This window comes from Vanellus vanellus (genome assembly GCF_965231255.1).
Source record: "Vanellus vanellus genome assembly, chromosome: 5".
In the NCBI taxonomy this organism is placed as follows: Eukaryota; Metazoa; Chordata; class Aves; order Charadriiformes; family Charadriidae; genus Vanellus; species Vanellus vanellus.
The window spans coordinates 77,253,507-77,276,535 of NC_138910.1; the positions used below are offsets into that span (position 1 = coordinate 77,253,507).

The 23,029-nt window shown below is 43.7% G+C and overlaps 1 protein-coding gene across 4 annotated transcripts in view; it reads right to left on the bottom strand.

Moving 5' to 3' along the window:
• Window positions 1-23,029, bottom strand: part of DAB1 (DAB adaptor protein 1) — a gene marked incomplete at both ends in the record, with an annotated part of 124,128 nt that overhangs the window by 15,047 nt on the left and 86,052 nt on the right. Inside the window, 5 exons of one of the 4 annotated variants that reach the window (XM_082483801.1) lie at window positions 1,196-1,258; window positions 4,833-4,889; window positions 16,849-16,908; window positions 21,508-21,573; window positions 22,892-22,930. In XM_082483801.1, coding sequence (XP_082339927.1) covers window positions 1,196-1,258; window positions 4,833-4,889; window positions 16,849-16,908; window positions 21,508-21,573; window positions 22,892-22,930 — 285 coding nt within the window. The remainder of the gene's footprint in view (window positions 1-1,195; window positions 1,259-4,832; window positions 4,890-16,848; window positions 16,909-21,507; window positions 21,574-22,891; window positions 22,931-23,029) is intronic. The other 3 variants (XM_082483803.1, XM_082483802.1, XM_082483804.1) reach the window with 3 other exon arrangements.

The window sequence follows — 23,029 nt, forward strand, 5'->3', positions numbered from 1 at the left end:
ACCAAGGCGTTAATGTAAAGGCAAATGAACTATCTGCAGGATTTATGGAAAGGTGAATGCGTGTTGCTTCCAGTTAACCAACAGGACCAGAACCACAGGTCTACAAGGCTTATGAGGAGCGACTGAGGGATCTGGGGTTGTTTAGCCTGGAGAAGAGGGGGCTGAGGGGAGACCTTATCACTCTCCACAACTACCTGAAAGGAGGTTGGAGAGAGGTGGGGGCTGACCTCTTCTCCCTGGTGACAAGGGATAGGACGAGAGGAAACAGGTTCAAGTTATGTCAGGGGAGGTTTAGATTGGATATTAGGAATTTTTTTTTCACTGAAAGGGTTATCAAACATTGGAACAGGCTGCCCAGGGAGGTGGTGGATTCGCCATCCCTGGGGGTGTTTAAAAAAAGGGTAGATGTGGCACTTGGGGACATGGTGTAGAAGTGGTTTTGTCAGGGCAGGTTAATGGTTGGACTCGATGATCTTAAAGGTCCCTTCCAACCTCAGCGATTCTGTGATTCTATGATTAAAGGAGAAATCCAATCTAACTGAGCGAGGTAAGGATGAGGAGGCAGGGCTTTGAACATCTAGTCCCAGACATGCTCCAGAACACCTTGGAGATCTGAGGCCGATGACTCCACAGCGCCTCAGTTTTCTCAGTATACTCATAGTCCCCTACAGCTTAATGTAAGGTTCAAAAACTTTATAGGAAAATGACTATTTTTTCGTTTCGTGACGCAGAAAAGCACGTTAACAAAATCTTCTTTGCCCTCAAAACACACTCGGCCCTCTCTGTCTTTACTGTTTTGTCTTCCTTCCTTTAACAGCAGTTCTGGGATATGGGCTTGGTGGAACCAAAGAGACATGATATATAAGGCTTTAACTGGATGTTCCCGCAGTGCAGCGGAGAGAGAGAGTGCAGCGAAGCATGCACCTCTGATAAACACCAGGGAAGGAGATCTGCGGCTCAGGTTATATCTCATGTGACACCTAGCCCTGTATCAGAAAAATAAAAACGGAAAAGATTTTTGCACATCATCATGAAGCAGAGACTCCACATTCAATTTGCTTCACTTTTATTTTCTCGCAACGTACGAAGTACTTTGAAATCGCCCCTGCTGGAATGGCTGATGACCTGAATTGTAAATGTGCTCGATAAATGTGCTGAAAATAGCATGCACAGTTCAGTTTCCCTGGATACTCACTGGGGGAGAGGTTACATCAGGAGGAGTGGACATGTCCCCAAAAAGCTCTAGTTGGGTAACAGCCTGTAAAGAGAAAAAAAAAAAATAATTCCATTTATCTTTTGAGGAGAAGAAACTGTGAGTTAGCTAGTTACAACTTGTAAACTTAATTATTAACAGCTAGCAATATAAATCCCCCCAAAGCCATGTAGGCTTCAAATGTCGAGTCCCCTATGGAGGAAGCACATGGGTTCAAGCTGTGGGATTTTCATATTGCTGATGATGGACCCAAACAGCCAGCAGCTGACCCTGTAAAATGATTCTGTAGGGAATCCTCCACCATAAAAAGCATGAATAAAGCATGGAAAAAAACTTTCCCGAATGGGACTGGATGCATTACTGCTCTGCCCTGAACATCAGTGAGCACCCAGCATGATTTATGGCCAGTCCTTTTCCCCGGCTCCTTTTCTAAACCCTCGTTTCAAGGTCTTAAAACACGGCAGCAAACCGTGGAAGTGACAGAAGGATACAGAAGGGAAAGGCTTTTAAAGTGCTGCCTGATTTCCCCTTGCCCATGGGACAGGTGTGACCTGGATAAGTGGACTTGAAAGAGGATGCGCAACTGGGTTATTATATGTTTGTAGTTCTACATTTAACTCATGCTAGAAATGTTTTCTCAGGGCGTCCTTCGGTTTGAGCTCAAAATAGGTCACCCATACACGCCTCAATCAACTGGACCAGAAGAGAAAAAGCACTTTCATAATAAGGAGCACCTTCAGTGGCTGCACAACCAAAGGTCCTTCACATGTTCTGGAGTAAAATGACTCTCTCCCACTTTTCTGCATCTGCAAATCTGTTCATTTGGAGTCCAGGGACAGTAAAGCACAGATTGCTTATAGCTCTGCAGGACACCTAAAACCCATCTACCATCCTTGTAAGGGTGGCTATACTGGAAAACTTTGATGAGAACTCAAGAACTATTCCTTCTCTACTACTTTTCTTCTGCTTACCAGCTTTCCTTCTTCCCTGTGTCATACTCAATCACACCCACACGTGTGGGAAGCCACAATTCTCATTATGAATGAGATTTAATGCAAATTTTAATTCAGTTCATTGAATCTTCTCTTCAGCTGAGGCACATAAACCTTGTAGCCTCCTATCACGTATATAGGCTTGAAATTCATTGAGTCTTGACCTGCAGATATAGCCAACACTCAGCGCTTTGGACATTAACCCCACTGGCTGGTCAGTCTTTATAACCTAATAAAGGAGCAAGAGTGCCCTAAAATTCCCCCCCAGCTTTCTATTACAAGTGATACTTTAAGAAATAAGACTATCATTCAAAATATAACAATTTCAGAGGTCTATACGGTTTTCCAATCCAAACTCTATTCCCAAATACAAGAGCAATGCTACAATTGCTTCGACCTGGAATTCGTCTAGCAGCTTGGGTGATTCTCAGCTTTACGTCTAACGACGTACCTAGGGAAGAATTATTTCCCATTTCCTCACATCATGTCTTATATTAAATAGATCGCATTGCTTTAGTGATACAACAAGATATTTTCTTCTTATGGGTCTATATATCCCTCTAAGCATCTGTGTGGAAATGGAAGAAGGAAGAAAGAAGAAAATCACCTTTTCTTAAGGCTACACCGATTCTACTGTACATTACTAAAATACTGCTAGAAGTAGCTTTTGCAAAAAAAAAAAAAAAAGCCTGTAAGTCACTTCTGCAGTGTGTGCAAACACACTAGGCAAGCATTGTTAAAATGCCCAGAAAAGTTGGAATAATGACAACAGCAGCACTCATTTGGAAATCTCTTCAAGCCTCCTGTAGGGACTACTGACTCAAGAGATGCCAGGTGACACCGAATCGCTGAAAGAGCCACTTTCTTCTCATCTCTCCAAATAGCTTGTTCAGCACCACCCCTAAATCTGCCCTTTTCCTGCCTGACTGGTGAGCTTTTTGCTGTTTTCTCCTCTCTGGCTTCCTAAGAAATAGCTCGTGTCCTTTCGAGGAGGCCATGAGCAAAGGCTCCTGCAGTGCTTCCATCCCAGGTGAGGAATCACAGAACGGTGGGGGTTGGAAGGGACCTCTGGGGATCATCTAGTGCAACCCTCCCTCCAAAGCAGGGTCACCTACGACAGGTTGGACAGGAACGTGTCCAGGTGGGTTTTGAAGCTCTCCAGGGAAGGAGACTCCATGACCTCTCTGGGCAGCCTGTGCCAGTGCTCCATCACCCTCAAAGGAAAGAAGATTTTCCTCATGTTCAGATGGAATTTTGTGTGTTCCAGTTCGTGCCCGTTGCCCCTTGTCCTGTCACTGGGCACCGCTGGAAAGAGTCTGGCCCCATCCTCTTGCCACCCGCCCTTTAGATATTGATAAGCATTGATGAGATCCCCTCGCAGCCTTCTCTTCCCCAGGCTCAACAGCCCCAGGGCTCTCAGCCTTTCCTCATAAGAGAGGTGCTCCACTCCCCTGAGCATCTTCGTAGCCCTCCACTGGACTCTCTTCAGTAGTTCCTTGTCTTTCCTGAACTGGGGAGCCCAGAACTGGACACAGTACTCCAGATGCGGCCTCCCCAGGGCAGAGTAGAGGGGGAGGATGACCTCCCTCAATCTGCTGGCCATGCTCTTTTTAATGCACCCCAGGATGCCATTGGCCTTCTTGGCCACCAGGGCACATCGCTGGCTCAGGGAAGCAGGAGAGCAAGCCAGAGGGGATGTGAAAGGGCAGGGCACACGTGGTTACACGGGCTAAGAAGAAGCATCTGTGAAGTTAAAGGTTTGGGTTTTTTTTTTTGGAAAAAAAAATTAGACGTTTCATATCAATACTGAAAATTGATAGTGAGTATACTTTGGAATTCAGGATTATATACTATGCATTTGAAAGGTGGCAACTCAGATCTCTATGCCTTGATAGCCCTGTAAAAGGGGAATAATAATACTTTTCAGAGTGCTTCAAGGTGATGGATCTTTAGAAACTCTTCACAGATATAATTCTCTTAAAGCTCTTAAGAGAAACTCTGTGGATGGATTTCTAAACAGGCAGCTGGAGAGAGTGACAGGAAAGTGAACTTCACTATTTGTTGTTGTAAACCCTCATGCATGATATTCCCCAAGAAAAAGGAGTATAGTTACAGGGGAATTATTTATTACGGAATAGCAACCTTATATGCAACAGGAGGTACAGAACTACGTCAGAGAATGTAAAGAGAAATTTAGTGGGAACAGAACTGGTGGTACACAACTGCATCATTTAATTACTAGAGCTTTAAGCTTTAAGCAGCAACACTTGGAGGTGGGATTTTAAAGTCCCAAATGGTTCAGATTTGGATTCTGGATCTAAGTTTTTTTTTTTTCTACAACTCAATTCTCAGCCTGAATAAATGAACGCATCTTCTCTGACATAGACGTGGTTTTACCTACTTACAGCATACAAGATTCTGGACACCAAATAGTTATCTTTTATTTTTGTGATTTCACTGTCACTACAGAACTGATTTCACCCATTATGCTTTTTTAAATAATTCACATGTGATATTAGCTACGTTCCAGTGAAGTTAATCCCAAGCCGAACATTTTCAAATTGCACTATTCCTATAGAAGATTTAATCTATATTTCCTTAAAACATTTTTAGTGTCACAACCTTACCTGAGTGACTGAAACAAGATTTTCATCAATGTCCAGCAATAAGTTTCCATTCTGCAGCTGTAAAGCATGATTTATGAAATGAAATGAATGATTTATGAAAATGACATGAATTCCTGAGCATGAAAATGATAACCTCCATAATTATTGACTTCGGCATTGAAATGAAAACCCCTTCCATCTTGCAATGAGCACAGATATGAAATCACGCAGTCAAAACAGTGAGTTTGAATGCCGCTGGGGTGTGGGGCAAACATACACTTTATTTCATCTTCTAGTGTACAAGGCAATTTTACCGCTTGAATCCTAACTATTTATTTTCCCAGATACTTATTAATTCAGCAATAAGCATACCCAGCGAGCTCTGATCCTGCTGACATTAATGGAACTTTTCACCGGCTCGGTGAAAGAAAGGACTTAACGTCCTCAGGGGGAGAAAAAATTGAGTTTTGGACAGCAAAAGCTCTAAAAGCAAGTATTTACAGATAAACACAGCTTCCTCTTGACTAGGAGAATTATAACGCCACTGCAGACATATTTAAGCTGAATATTTTCTTTCCACAGTAATTTTTAAAATTATTTACGTAAGTCAATTCAAGTTCTATTTAAATCCATAGTTTGTATGTGTGTAAATATACGTGGGCGTATACTTCCCACACGTGCATACATATCTACATCCATCTACGTAGTTAACACAAATCATCACTTCAATGTCCTCAAAATGCTCTATTTCAGATAACATTTATTGTAGTGTCGGAGACTTCATTTCTTAAGAAAGAAACGTAACAGTAAATTATCGAAAATCAAATCTTAGATGACCGAGAAGCTTCGTACAAGTTACCAGCCGGTAATCCCACGCCAGCTTAAAACAAAGAAGTTTAAAAATGTCAGAAACAGCCTAGAATACTTTTTTTTACCCCTCATCTCATCACAGACCTGAAGAAAAAAAAAAACAAAAAACACAAAACTGGCAAGAGGCAAAGCCAAAGGAAGAAAATGCCATCGTGCACAACCAGGAGAGGACCCAGTCCTGCTCCTTCTTGGAGCTGAGAGCGTGTTCCCCCAGCCCCAGGTAAGGAAAGTGTGAAAAAAAAGCTGTGTTCCTTTATTCAAAGAATTCCACAGACCTCGAAAATATTCTTAAAACGAAACCAGAAGGGTTTACACCTTCAGGAGGGACCAGTTCTGGCCAGCAGTTAATCACTTTTGGTTCTGACAGCTCCCTCGTTTAACCCCCCCGTCCTCCAGCATCCAGGGATGCGGCTCGCCTCGCTCCGAAGCGGATCCCGCCCCCGGCCACGCCGATCGCTCGGAGGAACCAGCTGAGAAATAACCGTGTCTCAGCACAGAGGAAACGTGTGCGTGGCGCTCAACGGACCATTAGAAATTCCCACCTGCGCTACGGCGGGACCTTGCAGAAAACGTTTGCCCAACATGTCACGGCACGTCCCCAAGTGCCCAATTATCATGTAGCACTTGAGCTGCACCTTCCATCAGCTCCCGTTCTGCATCACACGCTGGTGAGGAGACACATCCTAAGGGTGAAATATCCCTGTCTATCAGAGCATGGAAGAGCCTTCAACGGCAACCGGGCCGAGGCTGCGGCAGGGCTACCGAGGGCAGAATTTGGCCCTCCGAACCTTCCTCCGGTTCAGCTTTTTGATCCAAAGCGTTTAACCTTCGCAATTAAAGTCAACAATCCTCTCCCTCCTTCCCCAGCACACGAGAGGAAATAACCAGAAGCCTGGAAAGACGCTCCCGTCCTTGCTCTTCCTCCTAGGATTGCTGCCTGTGGATTTCACCGCAGAGTGACGTAAAAGCTTGCTTTAATTATTCGAAAATGCATTTCTTTGAGTATGAAAACACCCCTACAGCTTAGTCAACCAGGAGCACACCGGTGACTGGCGACCAGCCACGCAGAGCGAGGCGGAGGACAGAGTATTAATCCTCCTATCGCGGTGACATTAAACCTATAATGAAGGCTCCATCTTTCTATACAGGCATGTGAGACATACGGTAAATCTTTTAAATGCGAAATATGTAAATCTGGCTTCTTAAAGCAGCAGCAGGCTTTTTAAACCACGCCAGCCAGTAATGAATTCCTCGTGACACTTTTCACTATTGACTAAAGAAAAACACGTTGTCCGAGAGATGGAGAAAAACCAGGAGTACAGAAGCAACGATAAGAGCTAAACAAACCGCAGCTTTCATAAACCTGAATCGAAAATGATCCACCTCCACTACAGTACTCCCGCTGATCGCCAAGTACTCGGAAAAATATCTTTCCTAAGCAATGCAAAAGTTCAGATTTTAAAAGGAAAATCTAAGACAGGCCTCTTGGGCTCATAAAAATGTGAAATAACTTACTTCTTTCACACCTATATCTATATATCAAGCCAGAATATTTAACTTCTGTTACTCAGCCTGGTTTGACCAAAGACAAGGGATCTACACGGCCTTACAGCGTGAGAAAACCTGCTTAATACTGCTGTACTTTTGTAAACGAGATGGTAAAAATAGCGTCTTACAAAATGCTGAAATCTCAGAGAAAGAAGCAAAGACGGTGCTTAAAAAGCATGAAAAAAAATACACAGTAATTAACTTGTACTCTGATACAGAGCTCAGCGAGTAAAAAAAAGAGTATGAAGGATACTAAATATAGCAGATAACCAGCAATTAGTAATTAACCTTTGAGCTGGATATTAGCTATTCAAATCTTTTAAGACAGCAGAGGGAGTTAAACTTGGTTTCCTGCACTCAGGGTAAGTGCCCCACCACGCGGCCCAGTAGACAAACGAGGGATCATCCAACTGCGCTGATGCTCTGCATTTCCAATTCCCTTTTCCTAACATGTATTTTACACTGGAAGTCTAATGACAAGTCAAACGGTCAGTCAAACTAAAGATTTTTGTTCTTAATTTAGTTGAAAATGGAAATATTTTGGTTTTGTCAAGTATTTTTCCTGCTGGTTCGAATCATTACTTTAGTGAAGCAAAGCTCCAGTTGGTCGCACAACCTTGTACAACAAGTGTTGATACTCCTACAAGCTCCATGAGCCGCAAGCAGTTTGCTAATTAACTACAGTACATTCCAAAAAACAATTAGAACTCTTAACGAAGGAGCGCATCAGAACAAACCACATCTAGGTAGGTTGAGACACACTGAAAACAACCAACAGACATATTGTTTGCCTGTAAAACTACTGTTGGATTAATGAAGTAGCACGATAACTCAACAAAGAATCGCTCAATTACTTCCTAATTAAAGAGAATACACTGAAGAATATGCGTGTGAAGAAAAAATTGTCAATGCCTTCGCAATCTTCAGCCTCCTACAGATCCTAATGACCCTCAAATGCCACGAGCTTTCCCAGTTACGGAGGTAATGGTAGCCACGACGTTACCATCAACCACGATTTACACAGTTGAGCACAACCTTTTAATTATAAGGCTGCTGTGGACATTTAGGGTGATTCCCAACCGGTACGGTCACATCAGCCACACAGGCTGCCATAAAACTATGTTGGTTGATTGTTATCCCAAATACGTGCATTTGGGCATCCATCGCTCACACAAGGTTCAAATCCAGTACTCAGAATCCCGTGGACGTGGGAATTAAAGTTTCTCCTGCTTAAAGTTTCTCTTTTAAGTTTCATAGGGTAACTCTTACTTGTCAGGAGCCCTCTTCCTCAGGTAATTCTTCTCCTCCCTATTTTTATTTGAAGTAATAAACCCAAGTACTGACTTTGGTATGATCTACCCAACGACAGGGTAGCCTTGAGCTTCATCGCACTCACCAACTGTCCAGTTTCCTTTGCTTGTTCACTGGGAAGCGCTGGGTGTGCTGGTTAAAAAAAGCTGTTAGCCGACCCTGTGCAGCTAAAGAGGTGGGGTGGTTAAGGATAATTGACATAATAGATTATTGAGAAGTGTTTCAGTGAACTGCTTCACTGTTGCTCGATAACTTCCTTTAAATTAAGGATCTCTTCATATGATCAAAAGATAACGCTTACCCATTTGTTTATTTTCTCTTCATTTGAAGGGAACTTCATTCTGAGTTCCCTCCATACTTTAGGTATTTACTCTTAGAGGAAACGGCATTTAAAATGCTTCAATTACCACTTCTCTCTGACAGACTCTAATAAATCAAGAGTCCAGAAGAGTGACTCTAGCTTAGAGCCGGACCCACGCTGCTTTCAGACAACACAACACCCGAGAGAAATAAATTTCCCAGAGGCACAGAGGATGCTGGTGCAAAGGTCCCAGCCACGCGGTCACCTCCCTCCATATCTTCTCCAGACCCCCACGCGGTGGGTTCAGAGAGCATGGTATACGCCACGGTATACACCGGTCACATCACATGTATTTAAAAGAAATGCTGCAAGTCCAGAAATATCACTAGGTTGTTGAACTAAGCGCTCCGGCTTTCAAAATGTTGACGCAAGCTACAAAAGCTGCTGTAATTTCCATTTCCTAGGCACTAACAGGCCCTGACATCTGTCTTCTAGAAACGTAAGCCTGGCTTTAGATTTAGGTACCTTTACAAATACGTGCAATTTATGGCGTGCGGCCGATGCACTGCAAAGATATTAAAATGAAACATATTTTTCCATTCATCAGAAAAACTGAAAACAAAGGGGAAGAGCCAAACATTTCAGCAGATACAGTGGCCAAAGCCAACCTGCGCCAAATTTCATGTCAGCCCGCGGAAGGCTGCCTGAGCAGGAAAATCAGGGACCAAGGACAAGCTGCCGGCTGGTCCAACGTCAGCCGCGGGGAGGTCTCCATCCAGACTCATCGTAGACACATTCACCGACATTTTTCGCCTGAAGATCTCTTTCTGAAAGTAATGGCCCTTTTGCTGCCAGTGCGTAGCTCTGCCAGTTCTCCCTGGGGAAAACGGGAATGACGACAGCGGCACAGGACACGGTAAAAGCTCAGATGGGCGAAGATGAACTCTTCAGCGTCAGGAGGCTACGGCACCGCCCGGGCGGCACGAGGCAGCCGGCCGTGGTGACACGCCACGGTTTTCTTCAACCGCAGATTCGAGAGACAAGTGATGACGAGGAATCCAAACTTCCACGTGAGAGCAAAACTCGGCTTCCAGGCTGTGACAGCAGAGACGCCTTTGGATGCTTGCAGGGAATAAACTTCACAATGGAAGGGAATTAGAAATAACTCCAAACTTACTATTTTATAATACAAGGCAGATTTATGCAGGTCTATCAAGTGGTTTTCAAAATGACAGGGGACTGGACCTATAACCAAGAAACGCGTGATTTCTACCTTCATGACGGAATACCAATGTCATCATGGTACTTTCGAAACCTGAATTTGCTTTGAAACATCCCTGAGGGCGGCTAGTTCCTCTCCTTGGAAAAGAGACACGGGGGCTTGAGCAGAGCCTCGGACGCGGCCTCGCGCCTCAGCTGAAGCTGAACAGAACATTCAGGTGTTTAAGTGGTTTTTGCTGTGGATCCACTCCAAACTATCAGCTGCGAAGCTGGTTAGGCCAGCGCGGAGTGAGCTGTTATTTTTACTTTACTTCTTTTTTTTCACTATTACTTTTATGTGTCCATCTATGCGTGCGTATAGATTTGATAGATAAAAGTAATCGTAATCTGAGCAAGATGCAAATGGTATGGAATAAGGGGTGGAATGTCCTGGTTTGAGGTCAAACAGGACCAATTTTGGTCATAACTTCGCTTCTTAGCCGGGCCTCTTCTAACAACTGAAATTAGCAGCATATTGTGCGGACACTGTTCGCTCTCAGAGTGATCAGACCCATGTTCATAGCTGATGCCCAGGCATGGCATGCACAGAGGCTCACGCTTATACTTATTGCTCTAACCCCCACGGCCAACCAACTTTGTTGTTTGCCCCGTTGGAGGGTGGGAAGCGGAAAAGCGTAGTGGGGTCCCACCTGCAGGGAGGAGCGGACAGGACAGGTGACCCCAAACTGACCAATGGGGTATTCCATCCCATCTGCCTCACGCTCGGTATAAAAGCTGAGGGATCAAAGGGTCACGGGCTCTTCCTTCAATGGACAACGTCTGAGGAGGACTCTGTTCATCTGCCTGTGATCCCCATCCTCAATCCAGATCCGGAATCCAGTTCCCGTCCGTCACTGAGTCCAGCCTGGGACTGCCCCAGTGCCAGCCAGTGACGTGATTGTCATCTCGGGAGAATGATACGGTTTTGTATATATTTCACTATTTCTTTTTATTTTATTATTAATATTTCATTAAAGTAGTTTAGTTCCTTCTAAACTCATAAGTCTCTTTTTCCCTCCTCTGCCTCTCTCTTTGAAGAGGGGTCAGAGGGGAGCATCTGTCAGTCCCATCTGGGGTCCCCCAGGTCCCCAGTAGCCAATTTGGCCTAAACCACAACAGGGTAAAAGGCTTTTATTCAGGGTTTTCACTTGCATTTCACACAGGTATAAACAGAAGCAGAAAGTATAAAACAGGAGAAGAGGAGGCCCATGGGTCTTGCTGAAAGGAAGGAAAAACCACCTTGACAAATCTCAGTGACCTTTTACAATGCAGAGGTAATTAAATCACAGATAATGACAGACTCCGACGGCTAACACGCATGCCCAATGCAAAGTCCAAACGCAATACACGTGTCAGCTTGCTCAACGTACCAAACCTGCCCCACGGCATCCAGGGATCTGCCTCTCCTGCATCAGCCAAGCCCGACGGAGTGCGGGACCCCCCAACCTCAAAGGAAGGAGGAAAAACCCCACAGATCCAAGCATCTTAAGACACAACAGTGCAACGTGAGCAACATCGCTGGAGATCACCAAGTAGCATCTGCCGCGATTGCCCAGAAGATAACACGGGGCAGGGGATACAGATCGCAAAGGGGATGGTACCCACAGAGCAGACGGAAGCAAAGGGCTGATGTGCGGAGAGGCTGTTATAAGGGTCTCCTGCTAGAGCACAAATCTCGCTCTCGAAGACATGTATGTGACAACAACATCTCACCTTCAGGGCTCAGATGTTACCTTTGGCATGGTGCTAACAGCTAAGCCAGCACCAGCGTCACTATCAGAGTTAATACCGCCACTAAATCAAAAGACAAGCTGAGAGGAGGCGCACACGGGGCAGAGGTGCTTCCAGCGCTGCACAAGATCTCAGAACAGTTACTGCAACATCTGCGCTACAGACGCCGGTATGTGTCTTCACTTCTATCTAAAAAAACAGCAACGGCCCACTAAAACATGGAAGAAACTCAGGCCACACGGCGTTATCATAACCAACTAATAAATCTTCAAATTGTGCGACAAGTAGCTGTGCCTGTTAAAAACGCACGTCCCACACCACGGTGTTAAACCTCAGAGGTGAGCTTTAATTGATGTAACTAAGCCAAGGGCGTTTGAACACAGGTGTGTCTTTTGGCAAAGGTAAATAAAAATGGAGGGCTTTGCCAGCGCAGGTGGTCAGAGACTGGGTCTGGGCATTCTCTTGCTTCTCACGTTTTAAAATTTGACCCCGAAAGCCTGATTGTGGAGGATTGCCAATGCCACCGGTTGGCAAGTTGTTTCCGTAAAGCCACTGACGCAAACTTTGGGAAAAGCCAGAGGGATAAAGCTCTCCTTCAGACCAGGTATCATAGAAAGAATTCACTTTGCAGAGGATGGTGAGGGTTATCTGGAAAGCTGCTCTGAACTGCTTTATTGCCAGACATTTTGGTAGGCCGTTTCTCCAGGGACTGACTTTCCGCGTGAGCTGGTGGCGCCCAGGGCTGCCCATGCCTTCCAGATGCCCCCAGGCACCTCTCCTCTGACGCGAGACCTGAACAAATCAGACCTGCAAATGGCACTGGCATCCCAGCCAGAATGAAAAACTGAGTTGTCCCGAAGGCAGCTTCCTAATTCGGGCAGAAGGGTCGGGCGGCCCTTACGGCTTCTAGTCCCGAGCGTGCTCATCGGCTCCTCCCATGCCTTGCCCCATTCCTCCCCGTCCATTCCAGCCTGGTTTGTTAATGTTTTCCACCTCGTTGGTACTACCAAGACGACTGCCTGCGTCGTAAGGCATCAGCGCTAATGCCTTGAATCTTTATACAGCGGTAAGAGGAGTTGTTTGAAAGCCTTCATAAAATTATAAGCAGATAGTTTAGACATTTTGATGAGACGAGAAGGTTTTATTGTGATGTGACTGACAGTCTCCATGAAGGGTATTTACAGTCTGACTCTTATTACTCAAAACACCATGACAGGTAGGACTTGATGTGGGTGCATAATGGGGAGACGATGGGGAAATTATGACAAAAAGAGCTCATTAAACATTTCACTTTTTTAGAACAGTTAATTTCACATACAGAACTACAATTTCTAAGCGGAGCGTGTACCACTTAACACAAGCTCTTTGGGGTAAGCTTGTTTTCTTTGTCTGGCTCGACGTCTATTCTCATCGAGCGAAGAATAGGAGAATTGGTCCAGGGAAGGAGCAGAGAGAAAATAGGAATGAATACAAGAACTCTGAGTTGATCCAGAGGAAGGGAGCGATAACGGGACGATACTGGATATCATGAGAAGTGTGTTTGGAGCTGAGCTGCGTGCCCAGCAGAGGAAATCTACAGGATTTGCTGGGAAGGGAGGCAGCAGAGGGATGGGGAAATACAAGAATTATATTGAGTAAGCAATCTTTTCATCCCAATGTCAGAGAAGTGACTTGGCAACGAGCCACCACTCATAATTGAGTTCAGTGGGTACGTTCAAATGCTGAGATCGGAGACTCATTCCTTTCCGCCTCATTTGCACCGTATTTACATTACTCGATATCGGAGATCATGAGGAGTCACACTACAAAGTACTCTGACACCTTCTGACAAATGGCCTCACACAACGACACGGCATTGTGGAAGTACATCGGCTATCTCGATGTTCGACAATGCCGAATACTTCTGCTTCACGGCACTGCCAGGAAGACGCTTCATGCTTTCAGCCCCAATGGGATCCCCTACGCACAGGGAAAGCAATATACGCCCGAACGGTCCGGCTTTCTTAAGAAGCTAGATCTTACTGCAAACCAGTATCAATTACACTTCCCAGTTTCCAAGTCAGCTTTGGAAAATGGATTCTGGCTTTTAGTTTTCACCCTGTGGTAGACCTCACCCCACCTAAGCCTAACCATTTAGAAGTTACCATACCTGCAAGTCATTTAGAGTTCCTCTGCAGCCGTAAAGGAATGATATCCAGAGGTACGTTTATTTCCACCTGAGAGGGACGCCTCATGCAGACAGAAGGAACATCCCCATGGAGCGGCTACGTCTCTCCGCTGGCTACAGAGAGACAAGGGTGGAGGGCACGACAGCTTCAGCATCCCTCACTTTTATGTGCGGAGACTAGAGATAACTTGCCTGAGAACGCACCAGAGGAAACCAACCCCCAGATGGAAAATTGATCTCTGTCCAGGGAACGTGAGCGATTCCATTCGAACTCAAGCAAAACTTGCTGCATTTTTAGTAAGTGTTGTATTTATTGTCGGGAAAGAGTATTCATGGTGCCTGAAACCTATCAGGAGCTACAAAAAGTTTCTCACTTTATTCATCCATTATGAAACTAATGAAAGCAAGATCTCCTAATAAAAAAAGTGTCCTTATATGTTTAAACCGGGTAGATGAGCCAGATTATTTGCCCTCAGATTGAATTTTAGAGGTTTATATAATAATGACAGCTATAAATTGAAAAAAAAAATTACGGCAAGTGTCTCAATGACAGAGAGTCTCAGATGTGGAAGGGTGAGCAATAAATCAGATGGGCAGTGGAATATTAAATTGCTAATTTTAAGAGGTATTGCTGCTTTTCTTTTTTTTTTTTTAATACATACTAATAAAAAGGTGAAACAAAAACCTCAGCGACGTATTTCTTCCTCTTCTCTTTCTCCTCTTTTTCTTCATAAACTACATAACTTGTTTGGAGAAAAAGCTCTAATCACTTTAAATTTAACCATGAAATAGCAAAACAAACAAAAAAAAAAAATTAGGTCTGCAACCAGCTTCATGGAGATGACAGATTAAATATATTTGATGATTACAGAGCAGGTTCCACATGCCCTATATCTCACAGTCACGCTCTTTACCAGGACAGTCTAATACCAAAGTGTCTGCAGACATGATTGCAAGTGTACTGTACACCCAGTCATACTGCAACGACCTAAATTACAGACTATACCCAGAGTAAATTTGAAACATTGCTGAAGGAATAATAAAAAAGTCACAGGAAATGTACAGCAGAAAAAAAATGTAACACCGAACTATACGAGAAATGAGTGAAAAATCTACAGCTATTCCTTGTCCACAAACACCTTAATTAGTTATGCAACTTGAGTTATTTTACTAGATTTTCCCAGGCAACACGACGATGCCTCCCTCCTCCTGGTGCCTTATCATGAAATATTTATGGCAAGTTTTGTTTGTTTGCGCAAAGCACAGAAGTGTCACAATTCAGGCCCCCATCCAGCCCCCCCCCCCAGCATTTATCTTTTTTATTCAGCATCTCCGTCTCCGTGCTCAGCCCAAGCTGTGCGATTTACCACATCCTTATGCGGAAGGAGTCTCTCTTTCTCCCCCTTGAATCCAGGCATTTTCCCCCTGCTTACAGCAGACTGAAATTCCTGCCCTGCTCCTTTGTCTTTCCCCATTCCCCCACAAATCCTCAGAAATATTAATTTTGCGTATAACCAACGCAACCGAACAATTTCTCAAGGTATATATATATATATATGTATGTATATATATATATATATCACGAAGTTATATTAAAAAGTAAAACCTCTCCTCCAGCAAACGCACGCCTTGCTGCTAAGGCATCTGTCGCTCCACTTCTTCTCTCACCCGCTTGTTACCCTTCCTTATGCATTCTGGGGATCAAAGCTTCACCCCTTCAAAACGCTAACAGACAGAGAGGGAATGGTGCCATTTGGACACACCAGGATATTACACCTCTTTTTGGACGGATTCAACCATCCATGCAAGGCACGGGGCAGAAAGAATTACGTTTACAGTCTATACGGCCCCTTAGCCTCTTGTGTACTTAGAGCATACAGAATCAATACATAGTAATACTGGTAGGAAACCTCCTCGTTCTGATTACAGCCCATAATAACCAGGAAAGCAATGTGGCACATAGAGCAAAGATGGAATTTGTTGGGCAAGGTCTTTTTGCACGCTGTTGAAACTGATGACAATTACCCGCATCTCTGCTCCACCACTCTACAGCCCTTACTGAGCTCCCATAGAAGTTGGTTTTATTGGAAAAATAATTGCTTTTCTATGGTGTATGTTAGGTTGGATTTTGATGTAACTTGTTTGGTTGGTTTTTTTTTTTTTTTTCCAAGTGACAGAAAAGTAATTCTAATGCAAATCCCCATTTTTGGGGGTAACATTTGATTTGAAGCTCCCTATGAAACCTTTACCTATCAGCACACTGCGTTCACCGGGAAGTCTTCTGAGAGGTGTAGACGTTACAGCCACAGAAAATCACCACAGAGGCCACAGACGATGTTCTGACATACCTTCTCCTAACGCTACGTCTCTCGACCTCCGCTCTATCCATACCTCGCCTCCCCTGCTGCCCGACTAAAGCAAGCTGTAAGAAGCACAATGTATAAAGTACAGCTCTGACAGAGCACACGGGAGAAAACGCAGCCCACGCTCCCTCAGAGCGATAGGCCTCGTACAGCCTTTGGGTAACAGAAGAACCCTTCTAATCCCAATTCATGCATTAACGTGCAGAAGGCTCAGTGTCGACTCTTCACCGCAGGTAACACATTTATAAACGGTGAATTCCATAAGAACGAGGCGGACAAGACAGAAAGGAGATTTAAGTAATGAACGAGATGGATATACGTGACGTTACGGTCCTGCTTACTCCGAAGCAACCCAATCAACCTGTAACACATCACCGATAAAATTCCCATCGTGAGGAATGTATCAAATGTTACATACAACAATGCAAGTCACAGAAGCTAAAAACCACATCTTCTTTACTGCATATAAATAGGGAAGATACTTACACTTACAGGTTGACTTTTTGGCACGTCATAAACACCTTCCTTCTTTTGGCTGGTAGGAACCTGCAACAGCAAAGGAAAACTACGGTCATTACCCAAGCAGGTTTGATGAAAAATTGAAAACTGCAACTGATATTTAGGTCCAGGGTAGTCATTTAATACTAATGAAATCAAGGATGGTTCCCTTTTCATCCAAGCAGCACCATTAATGGAGACTACACTGAAGAAATAAAACATCTATCTGATTTTTTCAAATCCTAAAGCCCAGTAGCGTTCAGAAATCAGATTTTCATTCTCAGTTAGGCTTGGCTGCATTAAATCCAGGTGCACTTGGATCTCCTTCCTACTTAAACGGTTTTCATTTTACTTGGGGCTTAGAAGATGCACATGGAAGTCATGATCAGGTCAGCACGTCATCTTCCTCCACGGCAGAGATCCAGAGTAGAGCTGCCGTTCTGGGGCAAAGAGAAGTTTGGCCTATGGCGTTAGATTTCTTCCTTCCGATTCATTTAATAATCTAAGTCAAGTCCAGTCATAACGTAGCCCTGTAGTGAAGGGGCCCTGCGGCTGCTCTAAGCGATGTTTGGTTACAATTCTGCAATTTTACTAAGGAAATAACGGCCTCTCGGGGTCTGACGCAGCCAGGGAGCTGAAGCCAGCAGCCTCGCACGGACAGGGGATGACGCACTTAAAAAAAAAAAACTTTGGGCGAGTCTTTACTCAAGTCAACAGTCATGATTTACCCCTTGGGCATTTATAACCTGCTCATGTAAATTCAGTTGCTTCGTTAATACTGGGCTTTGCTTGCCTAAGGACTGCTGGTTTGCTTATTTATCATTTGTGATTGCATTTCTTTTCCTTCCTAAAAGCACCGAACCTCTATTGTAAATGACACGGGCAAAAAGAACAGTAAAAACATGCACTAAACGGACACGAATGCTCTAAGTAAATCAGGGCTACTTTTCCACTGCACAAGGGCGTTCAGCGTAAGAAGGTCACATTTCAGACATTAATGCATCCTCACGGGTTAACAGGAGAAATAATACTGCAGCTATACTATGGCAATGAAGTGGTTATGTTTTTGTTTTCTAAGACAATAAGTATCTGAGAGTTCTGATATGAGAGTAGGTTTGGTTTAGGGGAAACAGAAGGAATGTTACTTATTCACTGAGGTGTGCTATCGTTTCTTATGCTGTACACTATATCAAAACCTCTTTCTATTGTTCAAACATTCTCTGGCCCACGTTTAAATGTCAAAGTTTTCATGGAAAGTCTTAAACTTGGTGCACAAGGCAGAAGTTCTTCAAAAGCATGAGTGTAGAACCCTCATGGAAAACGAACAAGCTTTTTAAGAGATCTATTCCTATCCTGGGAATGCCTTGGGTTTCTCAATGAATTGTCTTCTTCCACTAAAACCACCTATGACATTAGATAACGTGAAACTGGTGAGAGTGGAACAGCTGAATTTCATGCAAACAAAGTGCTCTCTTTTTACAGACGCTGAAGTGTCAGTGCAAGAGCAGAAAGCAAGAACGGCGTAGTTAGTAAGTCACTGGAAAGTTTAGCCTTCATAAAAAGAGGACAAACGTGGTAAGATAAACTAATTACAAACTATCAGCAGCACATATTTTTCTTTTCTCTCTGGAAAGTTTCCCCATCCGTCAACTTCTCCATAAAGTCACCCCAGTTTGCACACTCCTACCCACAGCTCATTATGGAACGAGCCTTTCCCTGCACGATCCATCCCCCTTCTCTTTCTCCAGCTTGTAATTACATCACAGAAAAGCTTCTGACTTCTAATACCAAGACAGAGAAACTTTTCTGAAAGACGTTCTTCTCTCCCACCTCGATACCGCCTGTCTCCCTGTTGCCTTTACTGGCCGTCTATCATCACGGGTTTTCGCATCGCTACTTAGACTGGGGGTCTGCAAGGGATTTCTCCTGTTTTTCCGTTGATTAGCAATATCAGCAAAGGGGTACCAGCACTAGTGCTGCTGACAGCTCTGGCTCTGTGACAGGCTCTGGACCATTTTGACGTACTTGCATCTTACAGCAACACCGCAACTCAGAAACTCCCATCTCAGACTGTCAACTCCTGATGGAGCAGAACTCGCCGCTCCATGGAGACCGGTGCTGCTTGATACACAATACGAAACCCCCTAGCAAAATCCCATCCCCACCTCACTAAAACAACAGGCAGGAAAAGAGATGCTATTAAGAAATCTGACACTAGGTGAGAGGGTCGGTACACGCTCGGTGATCAAATCCTTGCATAACTAACACAGAGCAACTTAGACAGACAGACAATATTAGAAGAGGAGACAGAGACAGACAGTCTTTGGGGTAATGCATCAAAGAAAGGTGACAGACGGAGAAAGAACGCTTAAAAAGAAAATTGTGACCTCTACTATGTTAGAAATAGAAATTGTCTCTTTTGGCACGTATCTTCCATCTCCAGTTACCCACTGGGTAGGAACCTTTTCCAACCAAGGGAGAAGTGAGCTCTTCGCATACCAGCTCTTGGTTGAAAAACTAGAGCAGCACCAGAAGAAAGATTTGGTGAGACTGAAGCAAGAATGCACGAGGTTACTGAGCAGACACGTATACCAAAACGTAGTACGCGGAAGGCTTTGTAGTAAATAATAAAAGCTGGCACCCATGTGCATCAAACTGAAAAGACCTCACCACACACAAAAAAGAAAAGGGGACATTTTCTAATTTAATTTTTAATCGTAGCCTGGATGGTTCTGAGATCCTCAAGATCTCACACGAGAAACGATTTTGCCAGCGATCTGAGCATAAGATCTGAGCCGCGGGAACCCAGATTTAACGGCAAGCCAAGACCTCACGAAGGCCTCGGGAACTCGGGAGCTCGCAGCTCTGGGCAAGGCTACGGTAGCGATACTTCAGCATCTGTCAATTACAACAGATAGCAGAAGACGACTGCCAGCTCCCCAGTCATTTGCCGTATTCCAAGTAGCGCCCGTAGTAAATACAGGCAATGACATTGCTAGACTGCATATACCGAGAGTGTGGTGTATTAATGACAGGTATCTTCTGTGCACCACCATGGGAGGAAACACTTCTCCATGTCCAGATACCGTCCAACGAAGCCTTGAGCAATTCTCTGCTGACTTACAGGACAGTAACAGCAGTACCTCGAGATGAGGCAAGACCTCACCATCTGCTTATCACCTTCTGTTTCCATTTTAAGAAAAAGAAGCTGTCCAAAGAGTCCTCCTGTTCTTCAGGCCATTCCGCAGAACACAGTTCCTACTTCTTCCCTACCCACCAGTTTGCTCTGAGATCTCCAAACAGTGGGAGTGACAACACTATTTTTCTTGCTTCCAGGGGTATTTCTCTACGACATCACTAAAAGCTCTGCACTTTGAGGAACAACAACCAGAAATTTCTCGTCTCAACGCAGCAGTTGTAAGAATTTTGTTTCTAGCGCAAAACTGACAACCAGAGTGGTCGTTTATTAAGAGACTGCTGTCCTGAAAATACTCAAACCTTCAACACTACGCGGTGGGAAATCTCCCACCTTAGGCATACTCTCACCTGGAGAGCTCTGCATGTCCTGGTCTACAGATGCAGAAAAGATGCCGATTCTCGTGTGCGTGGTGTGGTGCCAGGAAATTAACAGAGACAGCTTAAATGAATCTTATCTTAATGACCCTGCGATGGGGTCCGAGATGGTTATTTTCTAATGTTTAACTTGCATTTCCCTTTCCTACTTAGCTTCTTTCTATTTTGGCTTACAGCTACTCTACCCTTTCATTTTTTTTTCTATTATCTTCCTACCTTTACTATTACTTAAAAAAATACCTTTCCCTTTTTTTTCTCGTTCTATCCCTGCTCCTACCTTAAAAAAGCTTTTCCTATTAGCAGATCAACCTCTACTACAGCTGGATGAAATGCTTAATCACTGCTTGCATCTCCTTCCACTCCATACTAAATGATTTCCTCAAATCACAATTTCCTTACAGCACACAGAGATTTCTGTCTATCTCCAGATTTGCCTCTAGTGTGTGATACAAAATGAATTACATTATATTTTAATAAACCCTGTACCGATCCCTTGAGGATAAATTGAATGACAAAAGATTATTTTATATTGCTTTCAATGCAATTTTTTGTCAGCGTGAAGAATGCAAGCTCGGGCTCTAACATAACATGCGCACTCCGAAAAGATTTTCCCCGGTCTGGGGGATATCCACCGGGAGCTCACAGGCTCAGTTATTCCCTTGGTTAGCCAGAAAGAAGAGCACTGCCATCCAAATATCTTTCTAAGAATTGCGTGAATGGTCTGTCCTCCATGAGATTTCGGTATCCATTTCTTAGAATAGGCGTAAAAAGTTTCAAAAAATTAACAGGAAAAAAAAATAAAAATCCGGTATTTAGCACCTTACGTGGTGTACTCAAAAGTTTAAGACCCTTCGTAAGCTGACAAAGTTAATAAAATCTGCAGAAGCTGAAATGACAAAACAACAGCAAAATCACACGGAGACCGGGCGGATTATTCACGTTATGTCACCAGAATGAAATGCCAGACGGTTTTGTGATGAATGAAAACTAACAAAAGTGAACTACGTATGAAATGTACTTTACTAAATGCTTGCAAGCGTTGCAATGAAAACACCGAAGGTAGCGATTTTATACCTGATAAATGTTTTCCTCCGTTTCAGGCTCACGGATCGGCTCGTGTCCAGCCTCAAACACAATGTACTATTACACCAGCCGCCAGAGAGGAAAAGTCAAAGATGAAACAGAAGGGAAAAAGGCGATTTGGAATTCCACGTAAAAACATAGGCAGGCATTAAAGAAACAAGTTCAAAGTACAGGCCGGCAGCAGGACAAGCGGCTTGTCGGAAAGCGCAGAGCGAGGGTCTTTCATATTTCATAAACCGGCAACGAACAGACCTAAATCTCCTCTAATGATCATTACAGCAACTTCCTAATTCTTTCTCGCTAGGGAGACCGCCTGTGGCCCAATATTAATTTTCTGAAGTCAACGTGAATTTTGCCTCTTTTACATAATGGCGATTATTCCCACATATGTTTATTATTTTTTATGAATAAAAAAGCGAAAGCCGAAGTGGGACAACGGGCTGGTGCCCACGTAACAGGCCACACGGCAGAAGGCTGTCACGACACTTCTCATTTTCAGGTTCTGGCTCGATTGCGAAGAGCACAAAATAAAACTCCTGACATTATAAAAGCTGAATAGTAATTTAGGGCACCCTAATTCTTATCATCTTTCTTGCTGCACCTCAGGCACTGTTCAATATTCGCTAACGGTCGAATCAGCTTCTTTGAGCGTGCCTCCCACTGACAGGCCTAAGCGGAAGAACACAGAAACTCCAGGAAAAAATAACCAACGTAAAGTATCGTGTTATTTTGTTTCAGCACAAAAACATGAGAACGAAATTGCATCTTTTTCTGCTTCACACTCAGCAGGGTATCAGACATGAATATATTGACATATTTCTGATAATCATCTTTGCTCCCAGACATTTCGCTTGGATGAAACAAGACTTAAATTTCAGATCTATTATTAAATCATAGCCCAAATGCCACCAACAAGGGAGTGTGTTACAACATCAATTCAACTGCTGGTTTTTTTCCAAATATTCACCCTCTGAATTAAATTCTGGCCCCATAGAAGCCAAAACCAAAATGTCGATTTATTCCTATCAGGACGAGACGTCACCTTCCTTATTCTCAAAGTAACTCCCCTTCTGCTAGAGTTTATATTAAAAAATGATGACAAATCTCATTCGGACACTTAAAATCGGGACTCACAAGCCACATTTTAGGAAATATTTAAGGAAATATTTAACCTAGCATTTCTATCAGACATCTCGTGCTATTACTTACAGCCCCATCTCTAAACATGCTACTTTCTGTAAAAATCTTACAATTTTCTCAGAAGACCCATCTCAGTAAATTTCAAAACATCTTGTTAAAGGTTTTGGAGGTGCTCGAAGATAACATATATCTAGTTATTTCTGAAACTCCAAGGCCGTACAGCTTCAGAAATTACCTGGTATACAGGATCTTCTACATCTTCTTCCAAAATTGTCTACAGCAAAGTAAGAGGACAGGCAGTAAAAGCAAAGAACATAAACAGTAGAGATAAAAGAACTGTATTCAGAAATTAAAGGACAGCAAAGAAATAAGC